Here is a 17,897-nt window from a genome sequence, read left to right as displayed (position 1 = left end):
GTTTTCTGCAGTTAAATAAAATCTGTGGTAGTTCAATAAAAGTCAGAAGTTGTTTTGCTGGGTGCAGCTAAAGGTCTGATGATGGAGGCAGTTCCCAGCTCAAGTTCACCTTCATCCTTAGTGAACAGAGAAAAGTTTTTGAAACGACAGCAGATTTAATGGATTGTGTGGAGCATCTGTTGGTTTTGATGTTTTTTGTTTTTCTGCACACTCTCGACCCTTTTATGAGACGATGAGAAAGGTTAACATATAACTGTTGATTTGATCTTTATTGCAAACATCTTATCAGCCAATCACATGGCACCACCTCAGTGCATTTAGGCATGTAGACAGGCTCCATATGAGCTGCTGAAGTTCAAACTGACTTTGAACGTAGCATTATTGCAGGTGAGAGAATTATTTCAGATACTGCTGATCTGCTGGGATTTTTCCAAACTACAGCAGCAGCAGACCACACAGGCTACAACTCCACACAAAATGTGACAATGGAAGATTTAAAAATGTTGCCGGGTCTGAGGAGTCTCGACTTCTGCTGCAACACTCAGATGATCAGGTCAGAATTGGTCTTAAACATAATGCATGGCTCTATTCTGCCTCATATCTGCGGGTCTGGGTGGGGATGGTGTAATGGTGTAGGCAGGGGTGTCAAATGGCCGGGGACACATCAGAGACTCTAATCTGGCCTACTGGCCCACTTTGTAAAATGTGAAGAAAGGCATAGATTTTGGACTTTTAACTGCATTTTCACGTTTTACATTTACTAGTGACAGACTTCCTCCATGGCCACTCATACTACATCAAATTAACTAAGTAACAGATAAGCATTTAAATAACAGAACATTTCCTGTATTTTTCACTATCTAAAATAGAAATTTCTGTTTTTCTATAGAGGGTCTACAGAAGAAAACATTTTTTATTACTGGGCAATAAGCTAACAGCTTTTTGTAATTCATGCTGACAGATTTCTAACATTTATTACAGAATTTTTTATTTTTTTTTAAATCATGGAGAAAAACTGAGATGTTCTGTCGAAGCTGCACTTCTGTTTTCTTCTTTTAAGATATGTGAATCATTCCATGTGCAGTTAAACTTCTTCACACTGGCACAAGGAGAATTTCACCGGTCCAGCCTACAGAGGGTCAGACACAGCTTTATGTGGCCCACGATGTAAACGGAGTTTGACATCGGAGTTTGACTGACGGCTCCCTTAGTACAGGCTGATCACTGTTTAAACACCACAGCCTACCTGAGTAATGTTGCTGACCATGCCCATCTTCTCATGTCAAAAAGGTCAAATCACCTGAAACCAGTTTGTTGATCATGCCAGCGAGCAAAAGGTTTTTTTGTGTTTTTTTACCTTAGTATTATTTTGACTATAACCCTCTTTAATGTTAAAGGTGTATGACCCCCATAAAACAGATTTTTATAGACAACCGAGGATGAAGAGAAGTTAGACTTTCAAGTTCAGTTTTTAAACAGCAAATTTATTTATCTTTAATTAAAAAATAAAAAACAAAATAAAACCCAACTAAAAGTATTACTATTTCATTGTCACTAATAGAAACAGTACGGAAGCACTGAGTCTTTGAGCACTTTATCCGCTCTTCAAGTATGTTAAATGAGTTCATAGATGATTCCTCTGCAGTGGAAAAACCACCAGGATAGTAGGGTCCAGTTTGCATGATTGCAACTCCAAGCACAAAATTTCATAATAGTAATATCCTGGCTGTGCCGTTACCAGTGTTACTGACTTCACACATCCAGTAAGAAACAAGAACCCACACATGTCTGACCCAGAGCAATGTAGCTGATGTGCAAGCACCCCGTTCTTTAGAGTGTAGTGAGCAGAGAGAAGAAGTGTTGGTCATAAAAGCTGAAATCTGAAAAGATAGAGCAAAGAGGAAATAAAAAGCAGACGGGGAAAAACTGAATCACAAGAGCAGAAGAAAAAAAAAGTACAAAAAAAGAGAGCGTGGGCGACTATGACTGCAGAACACTGTAGGCTCATTACAGTTAAAAAGAACATAAAAATCCATCAATCAGGTGTATTAAAAATAGCAGTAACTTCAAAACAATACCACTTGAATCAGTTGAAAAGTAATAAAACTCTGAATAATATTTTTTTCTGTGGGGAAACAATGAAAAGTTTTCCCACATGTAAACAAATTCACTCAGAAGAGAGAAATCAAGTGTGCAGTTCTCTCAGCCCCCTCCTTCAACTATGCCCCGTTCACCCTTTTACAGTATGCTCCTGCCACAATTGCACCAGATATAGAAAGTCCATATCAAACATCCAGCCTTTTCTCTCCGTATCCACTTGTATTCTCCTCAAAACGTATTTCATAGAGCAGTAAAGTGACAGACAGCTTTGTAATCCTCCTGAGTGTTTTGAGAAGCTGCTGGAAAAAGAAGGACTGCTGAGATTCATCTCCCCACATGGGCCAGTGTCATTCCTTTATTATCGCTTTCACACCTCCGGTCCCTTCATGTTTAAATTACCTAAATGCACCTTCTCCAGGCCGGTCATCTGGGGTGCAGAAGAAAGCGATGCATATACTCTGAAATGGCATCCCAGTGCCTCCAGAGGATGGCGAGGATAATTACGAGCAGCAACGTAGAAAGCGTGCGGCTGCGGGTTTTCATCAGGGGCACGACGCAGTTAGCCACTGTGGACACAAACACCAAAAGGACTGCCATCACAGCTAGCAGCACATTGATTAGTTTTCCAAGAAGAGTCCGCGCTGTGGCATTCTCCAAACCCTCCAGCTGCACCACCTGCTGTTGCTGCTGCTGCAGCTCCATTTTGGAAATGCGTGTCTGACAAGCCTCCAGCGCCTCCTGCAAGTGAGAGACAAAAGAGTCGGTGACAGAGCTCTAATAAGGAAGCACACGTGTCCTGTTCATCCAAGCGAGGCTTACCTGTATGTCTCTCGCTCGTTCATAAGACTGATAGGCGATCTTCTCCTCCATGCTCGCCAGTTCTTGTTTCAAGTTCAAAATTTCATTCTGGTGCAGTTCTGTCAAGTCATTCAGTTGTTCTTCTAAACGTTCACACCTGCAAAGCAGCACATGACGAAGTTGTATTTTTGTATTTTCCTACTCAGTTGTATATAGTATTTGTATTTCCATTTTATTCTATTGTATATATTATTCTATTCTATTTTATTCTATTGTATATGGTATTTTATTTTATTTTATTGTATTTTATTGCTTTCCAGTGTTTTCTAATTTCTGCTACATAACTTTGCACTTTGCTGTAACAAAACAAATTTCCCACCTGTGGGACTAATAAAGGTCATCTTATCTTATCTTATTTCACAAAATGGTACAAGTCCTTCTACATAAACAGACTATACTGCAGAGCACATGACAAATCTACCTGTATCGTTCCTCTTGCAGCCCCTCCATGATCATAGTGTAGTCCCGCTGATAGTGGGCTTTTAAATTTTCAAAGGACTCCTCGAGTCGACCTTGGTTTTCCCGAAGCTCTTGGATCTCGTGGAGTATAGCATCAAAGCCTGAGGCTTGTGGATGATCAAGGGTGTTGCCCTTAGAGCTGGGGGGGCCTCCTGGGGCACCAGGGGTGCTGTTTGCTCCTGCAGAACCAGAAGTAGCACTAGAGCAGTCATCATCACTGGGATACTTTGGGCTGGATGGCAAGGGCCCTGTTCCAAGTGCCCTTGCTCCCCCAGGACCAACGCCATCATCTCCTTGGGTTTCATCGAGAGAGTCCTTCAGAGCTGCGATGTTATCAGCGCTGCCAAACTTGTTACGGATGATGTTAGCTATTTCTTTCGGCTTGGACACCACAGCTCCAGCTGCAGAATGAGTTGCTTGAGAGAAGCTGGAGAGGCCTCCTGTTACCTGTAGTGAAACAGGATCAGGTCAATACTCAGGAATGTTTTTGTGATATACTGTAAAAAAAGCTCTGGCTACATTAAACACCAAGTGTATTGAGACAGTTTGCAGAGCGCACACACTTTTAATTGGCACATCTGCAGATCTGTGCATGACTGGGTCAATCACAAATGAACCAACATTTGGAACTTTTACTGGTGTGTTTTCAAGTTGAGGTGAGAGGTGATAAACCCTATCCTAACTGACATTGGTTAGAAGATGGAGTACACCTGAACAGTTCAGCAATCCAGATAATCACAGATAAATCTGTGGATGCATTAACCCAACAGATTTGTCTTTTGGCTGTAACCAAGGAACCTCAGCACACTAGGAGCAAACTCACACCACCACAGGGAGAATGCAGACTCCGCACAAAACTTTAATTTTAATTTTTTTTTTTAAAAACTAAAGACTAGTCTATTGTTTTTACTTCTGCAGCTCTAATCTACACGGCTGATTTGTACAACTGCACTGACACTTCCAATGACATCATCAAAAATGGCTAAACCAGGTGAAGTGCTGCAGCAGACACTCAGCAAATGGTCCACATGTTGGGTGAAGCCACAGATTAAGACCGTATGATGTTTGTTATCAAGTAAACTGAAGTAAAAAGGCGACAAATATGTTACTGCAACACTATCAGATGGAGAACTTGAGGATTGATGCCACCAGAAAAATAAATAGTCTGTTATTCATGTTTATGCATTTCAGTCTTAACATTGAGCATTGTCCTCCGTGTGCAAATGCCAGGTGACCTGGGAGCTGCTCTAAGAAAATTCACAAAGGTTTAATATAAATAATTAGAATGGAAGGTAAACGGTAACCACTACCACTGTACTCCTCTATATCGAGTCACATATTTTACCAGTTATTCAACAGAGTTCTGCTTTTCAATAAAGTCAACGGTGAGAACAACGACTGGAAGTACTATGCAGTAAGTATGCAGTATTTACATGCAGTGATGTATTTCAGGTAAATGCCACGGCACCTTGCAAGAGAGCAGAATGCGGAGGTTTGTCTTATTTGGTTGAGATAATCCGAATTTTAGTGTTCTGTTGCCAGGGCACTTTTTTAAGGCACGAGTGCACTACAGGAGAACGACTTGGACAGGACGATTACAAAGCTTTGGAGAGCTACGAAAAAAAGAATTACCTAAAACTTTTAAATTCATCCAGAGAGACTGGATTTTGGCAGTAAATGATGCTTAAAAAAAGCACAGACCTTGGCTCCAACGTCCTTCAGGCCCTGATGCATGTCTCGGAAAACGTCTTTGGGCTGGCGAGGGATGCCGTTGTGCTCCACCTCTCGAAGCTTCCGGTGGTAGTGCTCAAGCTTCCTCTGCAGCTGCTGGATAGTTTGAGCCGACTTTTGGTTCTTCTTCTCGAACACCTGTTTAATGCGTGCACTCTGCTGTTTGTCAGCGTTATTGGCGAGTTTCAGGTATTCGGCCACATTGTCGTCACGTGCAGTTTGTTCTATCTTGATTTGTTCTGTGAGCTTGAGAATCTTCTGTTGCAGTTGGGCAATGGCCTGCTTGGTACGCTGGGGGTCTGGGGTACTGTCAACCACGTCATATCCATCTGCGCCGTATGGAAGGGCATTGGGTGATATAGCAGGGCCCAATGCATCGTAACGATCAAGCTGTTCAAGAAAAGTGAAAAGAGGAAAGTTTTTAACCACTTAAAACATAATCAAAAAAATTTAATAACTGTACCATAGTTAAAACTAACTCCCTTGTTTCATATAGTGTGCTAAACTGACGTGTTTTATCAGTGTAGTAAGTCCTGCACTGAAAGTGTAAAAATATCAACAACTGCACAATTCATATACATTCATTTTTTATACATTTCTCTGATGTTCCAGGATCACACCATTTGTGTCCAATTCAAAATGACAAAACTGCTCCTGCTGGGCCAATTTTGTAGTTTTAATCATCCTAAAAACGTTGAGTAACCAGTGAATCCCTCATTTTAAACTTAAGGTTTAATTTGTAAAGATTTTTTAGGCCAAAAACTGGCAACACTAATCAGCACTAACTGAAGGTATACAAATGACTATTTTCACCTACTCATGCACACACGTTTGCACCCTTCAGAGTGATCTGTAAATACATATTCACAACAGCAGAGGGCGTCTGTCAACAAAAATTCACCTTAACTGTCACTGCCCAGCTCCAAATCCAGAACGTACAAGTAGAATAAAATAGGTAAACAGAAGGAAAGAAAAATCATTCAAAAGACAGCAAGTCAACTCATTTTTGCGGTGCTGCTATGGCAGCAATTTAAATATTCCCCCTGTGAGGTGCTTTAGTTACAAAGTCCAGGACAAGTAACCCGATTCTACAAACTAACACCCTCACCCTGAGGCCATGGGAGAGAGAAACATTAAATCTGAAACAGAAAATCAACAAACACGAGAGCCAACACCCATGACTGAAAACACGACTGCAGCCAACTAAATGACGTACACCCAAAAAGGTGATGCAAGGTTATGTTATCTAATAACATGCAAAACAGGAAGAATACTTCAAATTCCGACTGCAGGGTTGAATATACTTGAAACGACAAGGGTGAGTCGTAGAGCAGCTACATAGTAATGTGACATCTTTTACGAAGCTCATGTTTTATGTGTGATCATTACTAGGGCTGCCACAAACGATTATTTTGATAGTCGACTAGTCACCGATTATTTTTGCGATTAGTCGACTAATCAGATCATGCATCGATTGGACGTAAAACTTGCAGCTTGAAAATATGTTAAACGTTTATTTTGTGACCCAGAAAGAATAATAAGAGTAATATTAAAACTAACTAGCTGCCGCCATTGTTGACAACTGCGCTGGGCCGCACTATGAATTCTGGGACACAGCTTCTTCTTCTTCGGGGTTTAACGGCAGCTGGCATCCTTTACATGCACTGCTGCCATCTTCTGTTTCAGTCCGTTATTACACTTTTAAATCCTACTACTTATTCCTGCGTCTTTTGTGATCTTACAAAGCTTCAAACGACGCGTCGACTATTAAATCAGTCGTCGACGATTTTGATAGTCGACGTAATCGTGACTAGTCGACTAATCGTGGCAGCTCTAATCATTACCCTATTCCTATAATCACAATAATCTACTGTAACAGCATAAATAGGACCAAGTTTTTATATTCGTAAGTCATGAATTTCTCCTCCTACATGATTTCTGAATCAGAGATCCTGACTGGTGTAGCTTTGTGTCTGGCTAAAAAAACATATTAAACACCCCTGCTGACTATAAAGGTAGGACTGCAAGGCTGATGGATGTGATGTTTGGCCACATGCAAAAACTAGCTTTAAATTTACTATTTGTTTATATAAACTCCTGCATCTCAAACTCAAAACTCATTCATCAACCTGAATTTGTGCTTCATTTTTAGTGTCTACTTCTTCTAAATGTAAACAACTAAGAGATTGAGAGATTTTTTTTTTTTTTACTGTCAGCCACAAGTAGACTTTAACTGAGAGCTGCTGATTACAAGTTACTGGTCCAAAGGTTGTTTTGGGGTTTTTTGCCGAATAATCTATTTAAGAGAGTTTCCCGCCATTGTGAGGTCATGCAGTCTTTCATAACTGTACTTAAATGTCAAACAAACAAGTTTTGAGTTTGTTTAGCCCTGCAAGCCCGCTCTGACCTGAAGTACACTCGGACAGCAAAAGCTAAATTTAGAAAGGCTTAAAGCACATAGTGACCAAACACTCAAAGTCAATCTCTGACCTTCCACCGCTGACAGCTCATCTCCCCATTCAGCAGCTCATCCCTGCGCATCTAAAGCATTAATGGCCTCTTAACAAGTTTGTCCAACTCATTTAGTTTTGACATTCCTGCACACAAATTAGTGCATGAGTCAGTTTGTGTTTATTTTTAAAATGTAACTGTTTTATTTTTAAATAAGCCAAACAAATTAATCCTGATTGCAAAGTCTTAGTATTGCACCTTGATTCTGAAGGTTTAGACCTCATCTCTATATGCAGTATAATGATGTCAGGTTTTGCAGTGAGTGCTGTACTGTGCATCCTGTGCTTTCACAGTACACTGCACATATTTGTATGTGGTTAGAGGTGAGTGTCATTCTGACTTCTGGAACGACAGTTTCCATCCTTGAATCAGGAAATGTCTCATTTTCAAATTAGAAACTAAGTATAAGTAATGACTCTGGTTCTATTTTTGTCTTTCTACATTACAGTTTGGAAAACAAGCATCTTGACAAGTAATTAGATTAACTGGTGGCAGATCTTGAACCAGCTATAACTACTACTGATGTTAAACACTTATTTTCTGGCAATTATTTCAGTTCAGACTTTTTAGGGCAAACACGCCAGATTTTACTACAAGAATCAAAATTGAGACTCTCACCTTGTCGGGCTCTTCAGTGGAGTGGTAACCGGAGGTCAGCAGCATGTCAGCCAAGGCTGGGCTGCTGGGTGTGTCTGTGGTCGAGGAGGAGCGTGGGCGTCCAGCCTGCAGCAGGGCTTCATGGGTGCTGCGCCGGTGGATCTGTGGGCTACCTTTCTGGGGAGGGTCCCCAGTGCCGCCCGCCTTGCTGCGGCGGCTCTGCAGGCTGGTGCCTCGCTTTATCATTGGTGGACCTCGGATCTGCTGCAGGACACGGCTCAGAGCTGCAGGAGGGGCGGAAGTGGCAGGGGTGTCAGAATCCAAAGGGAGAGCCGAGGAGGCGGGAGTGTCCCCTACTTCTGACCCTACGTCAGCGGGTTCGGAGGGAGGGGCGCTTGCGCAGGACGAGGCGGAGTCATGCGGGGAAACGGAGGAGCGTCGGCGCTGTGGCTGGAAGAATTGCTTCAGGCCATGGCCCAACGCTCCCATGTTCTCCAGGGCATTATGGGTGATTTTGGACAAGCCGTGCTCTGACTCCGACGCCCTCCTGCCGAGCTCCAGCTCCGCTCGCCCTCCTGCGTCCGGCTCCTCTGGACTCTGCTCACTACTACCCTGATCCATCTGAGGCCTCCAGTTTCACAGTGAGGGTTCTGCTCGGGGTGTGCAGGAGACTAGCTACGCCCCGTCGACACCCCGCCCTCTGAGAGGCAGGTTGAAAGCAGGGAAGCAGAGGGGATGGCGCTCAGTTGGGCCTTTTGAGTGGGCATGCATCTGTGGCTTGGCTCAATGTCATGCTTGTCTACCACAAAAGGAAAATAAAATGTATTATGACATGCAGCAGTGAGTGAGGAACATAATAAGCAGCAGAAGAATAGGAAACAATACTAAGCAACAAAAACCTGGGTTGGCACAGACATGACCTTTTTTTTCTGCAGTCAACATGGTTCTTACTTAACTTTTGTTCACAATCTGGATAAAGACAGTAGGTATCCATTTCAGTTCATGCTGGGCAGATGTACTGGATGTGCTGGTATACCAGTCGTAATTTTTAGTGTGATATTAATTTTTTAAAATGCCACTGTTTTGGTAAAAAGACAAAACACCCACTGTGGCTCATCGAGGGGTTTAAATGTGTTATTGTTATAATATTCAGACGGGACCTGTAGTGACTGAGCAGCCTTCCTCCTCACAGTTATTATCAATGAGGCACTTGTTCTCGTTGTCCAAAAACACAGACATGCATGTTAATCTATCGTGTTATTCTTTTGATCTTATTTAGTGAGATGGCAAATACAGCAAATGGTTCATAAACAGCAAACAACTGAATAATTAAAACTTATATTTATTGTTCTTCTACTTGTTCATCATTTTGAGATCTGCTACTAAACTTAATATATATAATTTGTAAGGATTTGTGTTATAAAAATAATTCCCAAATGCTATTTACATTTAGATGCTGATAATCCTGGTGCACTAGGCAGTGTCGTCCAGATTGGTTAACACATCCTGGATGCTATGATTATTCTATTAAGATATGATGTAAAAAGCCATATAAGGAAAATATTATTAACCTACAACTAAAGCTATGTTTCCCAGCTTCCTTGTCAAAAGGGTTCATCACAGCAGGCAGCGCTGCATGTTTGATTTGGCACAGCTTTACACCGTTTGCCCTTCCTGACTCAACCAAAAAAGGAATTTGTGTCTCCAGCTGAAATCGAACAGGTGACCTTTTGTGAATGTGAATGTGTAAACCACTACACTGTGATTAATAATCTGCAACTAATCTGTGAATCATTTACTATTTCTCACATTAACAGCTGAATGGAATGTAATTACAGCTAACCAGGTAGAACAACAGTGTGGGATAGCTGCAAGGGCAATCCGCCACTGGTCAGAGGACGAGAAAATACTAAACTGGAGACACATCAAAGTAACTTGTGACCAAGAAAGAGCATGAATCTTCTGTTTGGATATTTGGGATTTAAAAAATAAAACTGACAAGTTTGCTGTAATTTGTGCTCATGCTAAATCTCCATGGAGCCGAGCTCATGCAGCTCCTCTGCGCCCAGTAAGGCAAAGCAAACTTGTTATTCAAGGGCTTTTCCTGATGACGGCAAACTTGGATGAGTAAGTTTGAATGGAGGTTGTGGCAAAGCTGCACCTCACTACACTGCCATGGAAACATTAATGCAACACAAAGGGACATTATACGTAACCTAAAAGTACAACAGGCACCCTGTTAAGGATCAACTCTGTGTTAAAGTACTTTATTTTTGCAAAGAGATCCTAAAAGTAGATTACTTACGATGATATGGGGGAAAAGGAAAAAAAAACCCACCAGAATCACCACCAGAATGTTATACCGCATGTTTCGTGTCATGACTGTGCCAACCCAGTAAAGCAAAAACATAAAATCTACAAAATAAACAAGTTTAGGAACAGTTTCTGAAATGCTCATATCTGATATACTGCACATGTGCAGATAGTGTCCACTCTTCTTTTTTGCCCTTATGTAAAAAATCATTGAATTGTTACATTTCAGAAAGTGTTCCTTACAGAAATAAATAATCAACGTAACTGAGAATGTTCAGATGAGCTAACAAAGAGACCACAACAAACTAAACATAAAATAAACGTAAATGACGATCTAAATGGAGAGTGACTACAATCTATTTCTCAACTGAGTAAGGTGCTCCACGATCCACAGCGGCCTCCCCACTTTGCTTCTCATTTTATGAGAAGGCTACATCCTGTAATATAGAGGGCCACTCCAAGTGCTCGGCTTTTAAATGTCAGTTTGTGCTGAACACAGCTCTTTGGGTTTATCAACACGAAACGACACAGTGAGAATGAGAGCAATAGAGAAGGTTAGATAGTTTGTAAGAGAGCTTACCATCAGCCCAGCCTCTCCTCTTCTGACTCACGAATCAGGACTGGCTAAATGAAGCAGAAACGCAGACAAAAGAAAAAAACATAAATTACAATATTCAAGCAACAGGAAAAAGAGAAAAACAGAGCTGAACACAAGCCACTCAGTCACTAATGAGTGGAATGATGGATATGTAAACCAGCACTGCAACAAACAACTCATCAGCATCCAACATGCCGCCCACCGGAAAGTGTCAACAGCCTATTGGACCTTTGGTTAAAACCTTTAGACCCTGACAGTAAGTTTATGTTTAATACGCCTTGTTACTGTTGAATAACAAGTACTAGATATACAGTACAACAGCAAGACAAGACAACAGCTCCAGACTCACAGATAAATGAATATGAAAACACGAACGCAGCTCAGAACTGCTCCAAGGAGCTGTCACTGCACAGCTCATCTGCAACACATACGAGACGGGGGGATGTAAGCCTGAGAGATTCCTACTTAAACACTTTTCAAATCATTTGTCCTACAAGCTCCAAACCAAACAGCAGAGTTAGCACTACACAGTCTTCTTTGTTTGAATTCATGGGCTTGTTTTGACAATAATTAAACTCAATTATGTTTAAGTACAATTGTCAAGCATGGTGATTTCTTATATCACTAACAGGCAGTTTAACTGGTCTCGAGCCGTGCTTCTGCATGCTTCAAGTATGTGAGATCACGGCCTGTCCCTAATCAGAGTGCTTATGAACAGCAGTGGATTACCAATTAGAGGGTTTGATGTTTTCTAAATCAAATATTCACTTGTTACGTTACGCCTTTAATACATCTTTCAAAGCAAGATAACCAAGGGAACATTACAGTCGACGCTGCATGTCAGTAAGGCTGTGATGCGGTTTATTTTGCAGCAGTAACTTTATGATGAGCCGTCAGACAGTCTGTTTTGCGAGACACAATGTACCGTCTGTTTCATCGAGCCATAAAGAAAACATCCAAGGCTTAAAGTGATTGAGCACGAGCTACTTTGCAGACAAACAGAAAAATGATCCTTTGAGTCAGCACAGCTATGTATGTATCATTTAACAAGTCAGCAGAGCAAACCGGCCCAGAAAACCCTTTGAAATGCTCCATTAGTGACACTGTGACTCATTCCATGCTGGTCCAGCTTTTAGACCTGCAGCGCCTGAGAAGAAAGCTCATTGTTTAAGAGTAGGTGGTGGTGAACAGTTCAGTAACGAAAGGAAGCTCCTTAACCACTTCTTGCAGAAACAACACATTAAAACGCTGCTGTTTAGTTTTAAAACAGTATCTTGGTTCACTCCTGTTGTTACTCTTGGTTTTCGTATCTGCTGCTGCAGCTCAGAGGAGCGCATCCTACCTGCTCATAGATTAGAGGTATTGAATTCTAAATAAGAACATATCCAACATATTAAAGCATAAATTTCATCTGGTATGAGAAACAGAAGCTCTTTGACCACACATTATTACCCTGAATCGCTTACAAGACTCGTGTGAAGACAAATATTCGACACAGATGTGGAACAACGTCCTACATCTACAATAAAAGTACAAAGGCATCTGAGTCCTCCAGGCTGAGGGCAAAGTGTTCTCTTTGAAGTGGGTCAGCCAACATTCGCCCATCACTCTGTGTACATACAGAGCTGCATGGGCACATCATCTACACGAGGTACGTTTTCACTGCAGGAACTAGCGGCAGGCACGAGGCAGCTCGAGGATGAATGAAACCACAACAGAGGGAACACCGTTCCATTTCTCTTAGATTAGCGGTTTTCAGGGAAAAAAAGGTAGTTAATTGTCTTTAGAGAGTTTAAACCAATGCTGCTACGATTCATTTTTTAACCACTGAAACCAGCTGTTGTTGTTTCAACCAGTTGTTGTTTCAAGGTGCCCTGAAACAGCCCACAGGTTCCTACACCAGAAATATGCAAACGGCATTCCTGTTAGGAGCATGTCAGCAAGTCCTTTTGGAGCTGTGTCTTACTACTGATTACTCTTATTCACACTCATTACCAAAAACTAGGTTGAATGCATTAGTTTATTCCTTAATTTAACTGGGGCTAGAGATAGATAAGTGAAAAGATCCAATTAGGATGCAGAAACAAAAATGACTCTATTTAAAAATATTAAAATTCTCCTAAATCTAAATCTAAACTTACAAAAAAGTTTTAAAAACAACTGGCTTCAGGCTGGCAAAAAGGGCATTCATTGCAGCAGGAGTGTACTTGGTGATAAGACATACCTTCAAATGTGGTCATGAGCAATAGATCTATTCTATTGCCACAGAAAAAGACTCAGTAATCCAGGCAAATATCCAGCACTGCTTCCTCTGGGTAGCTTTTTCCAAATTAAAACTGGCAGAAGAGCTGTCAAACTTTAGTCAACTGTTTCCGTGGACATTTAGAAAGATCACATGCTGCAAAGGAAAAGAAGAAAAAAAAACAAGCATTAAAAAGAGATGCAAAAGTGTGTACTAATGTGCAGTAATAATCAAGCAGTTACATAATCTGTATTATTAAGACCGCAAGCAGCGATCCTCCTGCACTAAAAGTAGAGTAAATATTTGGCACCAATAATTAACTATAACAACCTTATAAAGCCAAGCTGTAATAGGGTGTTCTTGCAGTGCTGCTGAAATTGATGTATGAGGATTTAAATTAAAAACCACAAGGATTGCCCCTAACAGCACACACAACAAACCAAGGCCATTTAATATCCGATATTCAATCCACAACAAATGGTTACAGCCATCCTCCCCATGCCAGGAAGCTCATACAACTCTTTGGATGGCAAAATGAAAACATGTAGTTTAATTTTGTAGAGCGCAGGGCCCCCGCCCCCCTGAGGACTTTTAGCTTAATTAACTGTGTAATGTTAATTAATAGTGCTGCATAGCCCAGAGGGATTATGTGCTGGACAGGTTTATGGAGGCAAATCTAAAATAAAATAATGCGACACTGACACAGATGTAAACATCGCTGTCTGCAAGAATAATCTGCCACAATCAAAGCACAAGGGGTGAAAAGGATCTGTGCTTACTAATAAAAATAAGTCTCCTTTAAATATACTACTGCACCAAAATGATCCTGTCAAGACAAAACGGCTCAGCTAAATGTATTTATAGCACTGACACTTACTTCAATTCGCTTCAATGAAGTTAAGAGAGGTGAAATCAAACTGTACTGTGCTAATATTTTTTTCATTTTCTCAACCAGAAAGGTGGTTGAGTACGTTTAAGCTCTACCATGAATTAATAATGGTCCCCGGCATGTTTCTGTTGTTCTTGCTCGTGTTACTGTTATTGATTGATTCATATCACCTGAACACCTCCTCTCTGCACTTATTCTTTGTGAAATAAAGGACGGTAGGAAAAGAAAACACCCTGACAAAACCACGTAAGCCGCCCGTCATTTACCCATCACCACACAGCCCCGGCTAGGTAATTACATTACTCGAGGGGTTACAGGTGCATTCGGTGTCATTACATGTGAGGTAACTGTAGTAACGCATGTACTTAAAAATTTAAAAGGAGATGCTGTGATAAAGTAAATTATGTATGTACATACTTGTCTGTATGAGTGCCGTTATTGAGTTACTGCAAATAGTCCGAGCCCAGCGGTTTAACATTAGCCAGAGATAAGAAGAGGATGGAATTAGCAGCTCGCTAGCTTATATTCGTGGGTCCGGGCTTTAAAAAAACAAACTACTGTCGGACATTTTCACAAAACAATCGTGTAATCTACGGCTTTACTTCAGAGTGGTACCAACCGTTGTGCCAGCTAAAGTCAGAAAACATCGCTGTCCCCGAATTGAAGGCTTGGCTTCTCCACTGGTGGCTAACCGGGCAAGCTAACGTAAGGGAGCCGGAGGGCGTTTATTTTACTCCACGGTGCACACCGGTGTTGGTGTTAAGCGGACGGAGGTCATGCTTACAATTCATGATAACGGCACATATCCCAGTGTCAAACACCTGCCCACATTACACCTCACGTGAAGCTCTTTAAAATGCAGTCAGTGTTTTACAACCTACCTACATACAGAAGCCGAAGCTCTTTACAGCCACAATATAACAATTAACTTCTCAACAGTTTGTGTTGTTTTTGCCTATTAAGGAGACCTGATTGATTTAACAGTGTGTGTGTATCCTGCAAAGAAAAGGAACAGAGAGTAGGCTAGCATCACCTCTCACTGCTGCCACGCCTTGTAATGTGGCTTCATATTAAAGTTCACACAACATCCCTGATTTGAATGTATAAACCAGAAGATGACCGCTGTGTAAGGTGACACGTGTTTATGACAGGCTCTCCAGTGATAGCAGCAGTTCTGCAGGAGTTCCCCATTTTCAACAAAACAAAGCGTTAATACACATTTAGTGGCTGTTTTATTACACCACATGGCTATTAATGTCATTATTACAGGTTATTTTAGAGCCTCGTCATACACTTACACCCTCAAACACAAACACAAACTGAAACACAACTTCTTCCCAGAAGCTGTAGCACTGCTGAACTCTGTCACTAACTTATGTATATCTATATCTTGTAAACTTTCCCTTTCACTTGCTGCTATCCTTCTGTCTCAAATCACCCGTGACATTCATCTGCACCCTGCCTGCACACGTCTCCTTTATCTCTCTTGTGCACTTTCAGGTGCTTTGGATGGTTGACCTCAGGTATTTACATTAACACCTCCACTATCTACTCCTTGCATGTCACCGTTCCACCTGCCTTCCTCTCATTCAAACACTGTATTCTGTCCCGCGTCTACTGACTTTCATTCCTCTTCAGTGCATACCTCCAGCTCTCCAGGCTCTCTTCCACCTGCTCCCTGCTCTCACTACAGATCACAATGTCATCTGCAAATATTATAGTCCATGGAGACTCCTGTCTGACCTCGTCTGTCAACCTGTCCAACAGCACCGCAAACAAGAAGGGACTCTGAGCCGATCCCTGGTGTAATTCTAACCACACCTTGAACTTACCGCACACCTTACCACTGACTCGCTGTCCTCGAACATGTCCTGCACCACACTCACATACTTCTGCGCCACTCATGACTTCCTCATGCAGTACCACAGTTCCTCTCTTGACAGCCTCTAGTACGCTTTATCTAGCTCTGCAAAGACACAGTCCAACTCCTTCTGACCTTCTCTACACTTCTCCAAACATATATATAATAAATCAACAGTATGTAAAGCACTGATGTGCAATGTTTTTTTTGATCAACTGCACATGTTCATACCCCTCATAAAATATTTCCATGTATTTCTATCCAACTTATGAGCATCAAAATCTGTAAATCACTCTGTAAAGTGCATTATTCGAATGTTAATAAATAAATAAGTCACGTTTAGTGCTAACATGCAAGATTCTTGCCCAGTCTCAATCCTTACATCCTTCTAAACTAAATATCTTTATATATATTGAGTGTAAATATATATATACACACACGTATATTTATGTTTTATGCACCATCTGAGGGGATATAGCTATAATTTCATTATGCTTGCATAATGACAATGAAGCCTTATGCAGTCATACCCAAACAACAAATAGAATACCAAGATACTGAGTCATGAACACTGGAAACTCTACTGCCATATGAAATGTAACCATCAAAATCCATAATAGCAGAAATAAACAGACAGCATCAGCACCAGCACCGGAGAGGGGGAGGCGGGGACGGTCCCGACAGGTGTGAAAATCTCGAACACGTTTAGATTGGAGGTATTGGGTGGCCATCTGTCACCTACCTACTCCCACCAGGCTTTCTTAATCACACCTTCCTTCTTGTATTTCATGGTGGCGTATTTAGTCCTCGCAGAGCAGCTTTGCGTTAGCTAATACTCTTTGCTGCCAGGGCTTGATGGACAAAAATCCTTTAGTTTCAGCTAAATGTTATATTCTTCGAATATCCCGACTGTTAAAAAAAAAACATATACATATATCGTCACTGAATCCGGCTGGGTGTTGTCCCCAAAGTTGAACCCTGACGAGTTACAACATGAGCAATCGGTTCGCTTTTCGTGAGCACACACATGTAAATACACTCCACATCGCCCACCCTGAACACCCTGGCTGGTAAATCAGGCGCTTATTCGCCGCCTGACCACTCGCGGCTGTCAGTTAGCAGCAGACTGGCTAGGCTCTCAAAGCTAAACAACATCGCTTCAGCCATGGTTAGCTACAGGCAGCAAACAGGCTCATCGCCAGGCGGCAGCGGCAACCGGATAATCAACCGACCGGCCCTGGAGTGCCTGCACGGCGGGCGACAGCACGAGGAAACACGTTTCATTCATACGACACTTCTCACATTTAAAAAAAAAAAAAGTGTTTTGCGGGTATCAACTTACATGAGCGCTCAGAGGATTGTGTTGATGACCGTTCATTTCTCCCGATGGTGGACACTCCCACGGTGACGTCAGATAGCGTGCTCGACGTCAGAGCAATGCTGAGCTCTCTGCCCATCCATCGCATGTGTGATCCACGCAGGTGAGCAGGTTGACTGCTGGGTCACACGTCCCTGACCTTGCACTGTTCAAGTGAATGTTTTCAGGTGTGGCTGCATATATTTTCTCTAAAATGTAACTCAGTATTTTGTTTGGGAATGTTATGGTCTTAACACAATATAAACTTAACACAAAACAGTAAGGAAATCTGGTCCATTATTTATCTGTTCTAACAATGCTTTTTTTTTTTTGGAAATAAATCTTACATCATTTTTTTTTTTTAAACTGTTTATTTCCCTT

At 41.5% G+C, this 17,897-nt stretch overlaps 1 protein-coding gene across 6 annotated transcripts; it reads right to left on the bottom strand.

Moving 5' to 3' along the window:
• Positions 1 to 1,463: 1,463 nt before the first annotated feature.
• On the bottom strand, positions 1,464 to 17,562 carry tmcc1b (transmembrane and coiled-coil domain family 1b). 6 transcript variants are annotated; one of them, XM_039612730.1, is made up of 9 exons: positions 17,502 to 17,562; positions 13,392 to 13,565; positions 11,150 to 11,193; positions 8,278 to 9,055; positions 5,119 to 5,538; positions 3,380 to 3,864; positions 2,920 to 3,055; positions 2,776 to 2,838; positions 1,464 to 2,666 (listed from the first exon to the last, which is right to left on the bottom strand). In XM_039612730.1, the coding sequence occupies exons 4-9, from the start codon at positions 8,875 to 8,877 to the stop codon at positions 2,643 to 2,645; spliced, it is 1,728 nt and encodes a 575-aa protein (XP_039468664.1). In that variant the 5' UTR covers positions 8,878 to 9,055; positions 11,150 to 11,193; positions 13,392 to 13,565; positions 17,502 to 17,562; the 3' UTR covers positions 1,464 to 2,642. The 6 variants fall into 6 exon arrangements, with proteins under 6 accessions (XP_039468664.1, XP_031615664.1, XP_031615665.1 ...); XM_031759804.2 differs by having other exon boundaries at positions 1,464 to 2,838; XM_031759805.2 differs by lacking the exon at positions 17,502 to 17,562 and adding an exon at positions 16,902 to 17,034 and having other exon boundaries at positions 1,464 to 2,838.
• Between the last annotated feature and the right edge of the window lie 335 nt (positions 17,563 to 17,897).

The sequence above is a fragment of the Oreochromis aureus genome, linkage group 5 (assembly GCF_013358895.1).
Source record: "Oreochromis aureus strain Israel breed Guangdong linkage group 5, ZZ_aureus, whole genome shotgun sequence".
Lineage (NCBI taxonomy): Eukaryota > Metazoa > Chordata > Actinopteri > Cichliformes > Cichlidae > Oreochromis > Oreochromis aureus.
Note: the sequence above shows the minus strand (reverse complement) of the source record. Positions and strands in the feature narration are given on the sequence as shown.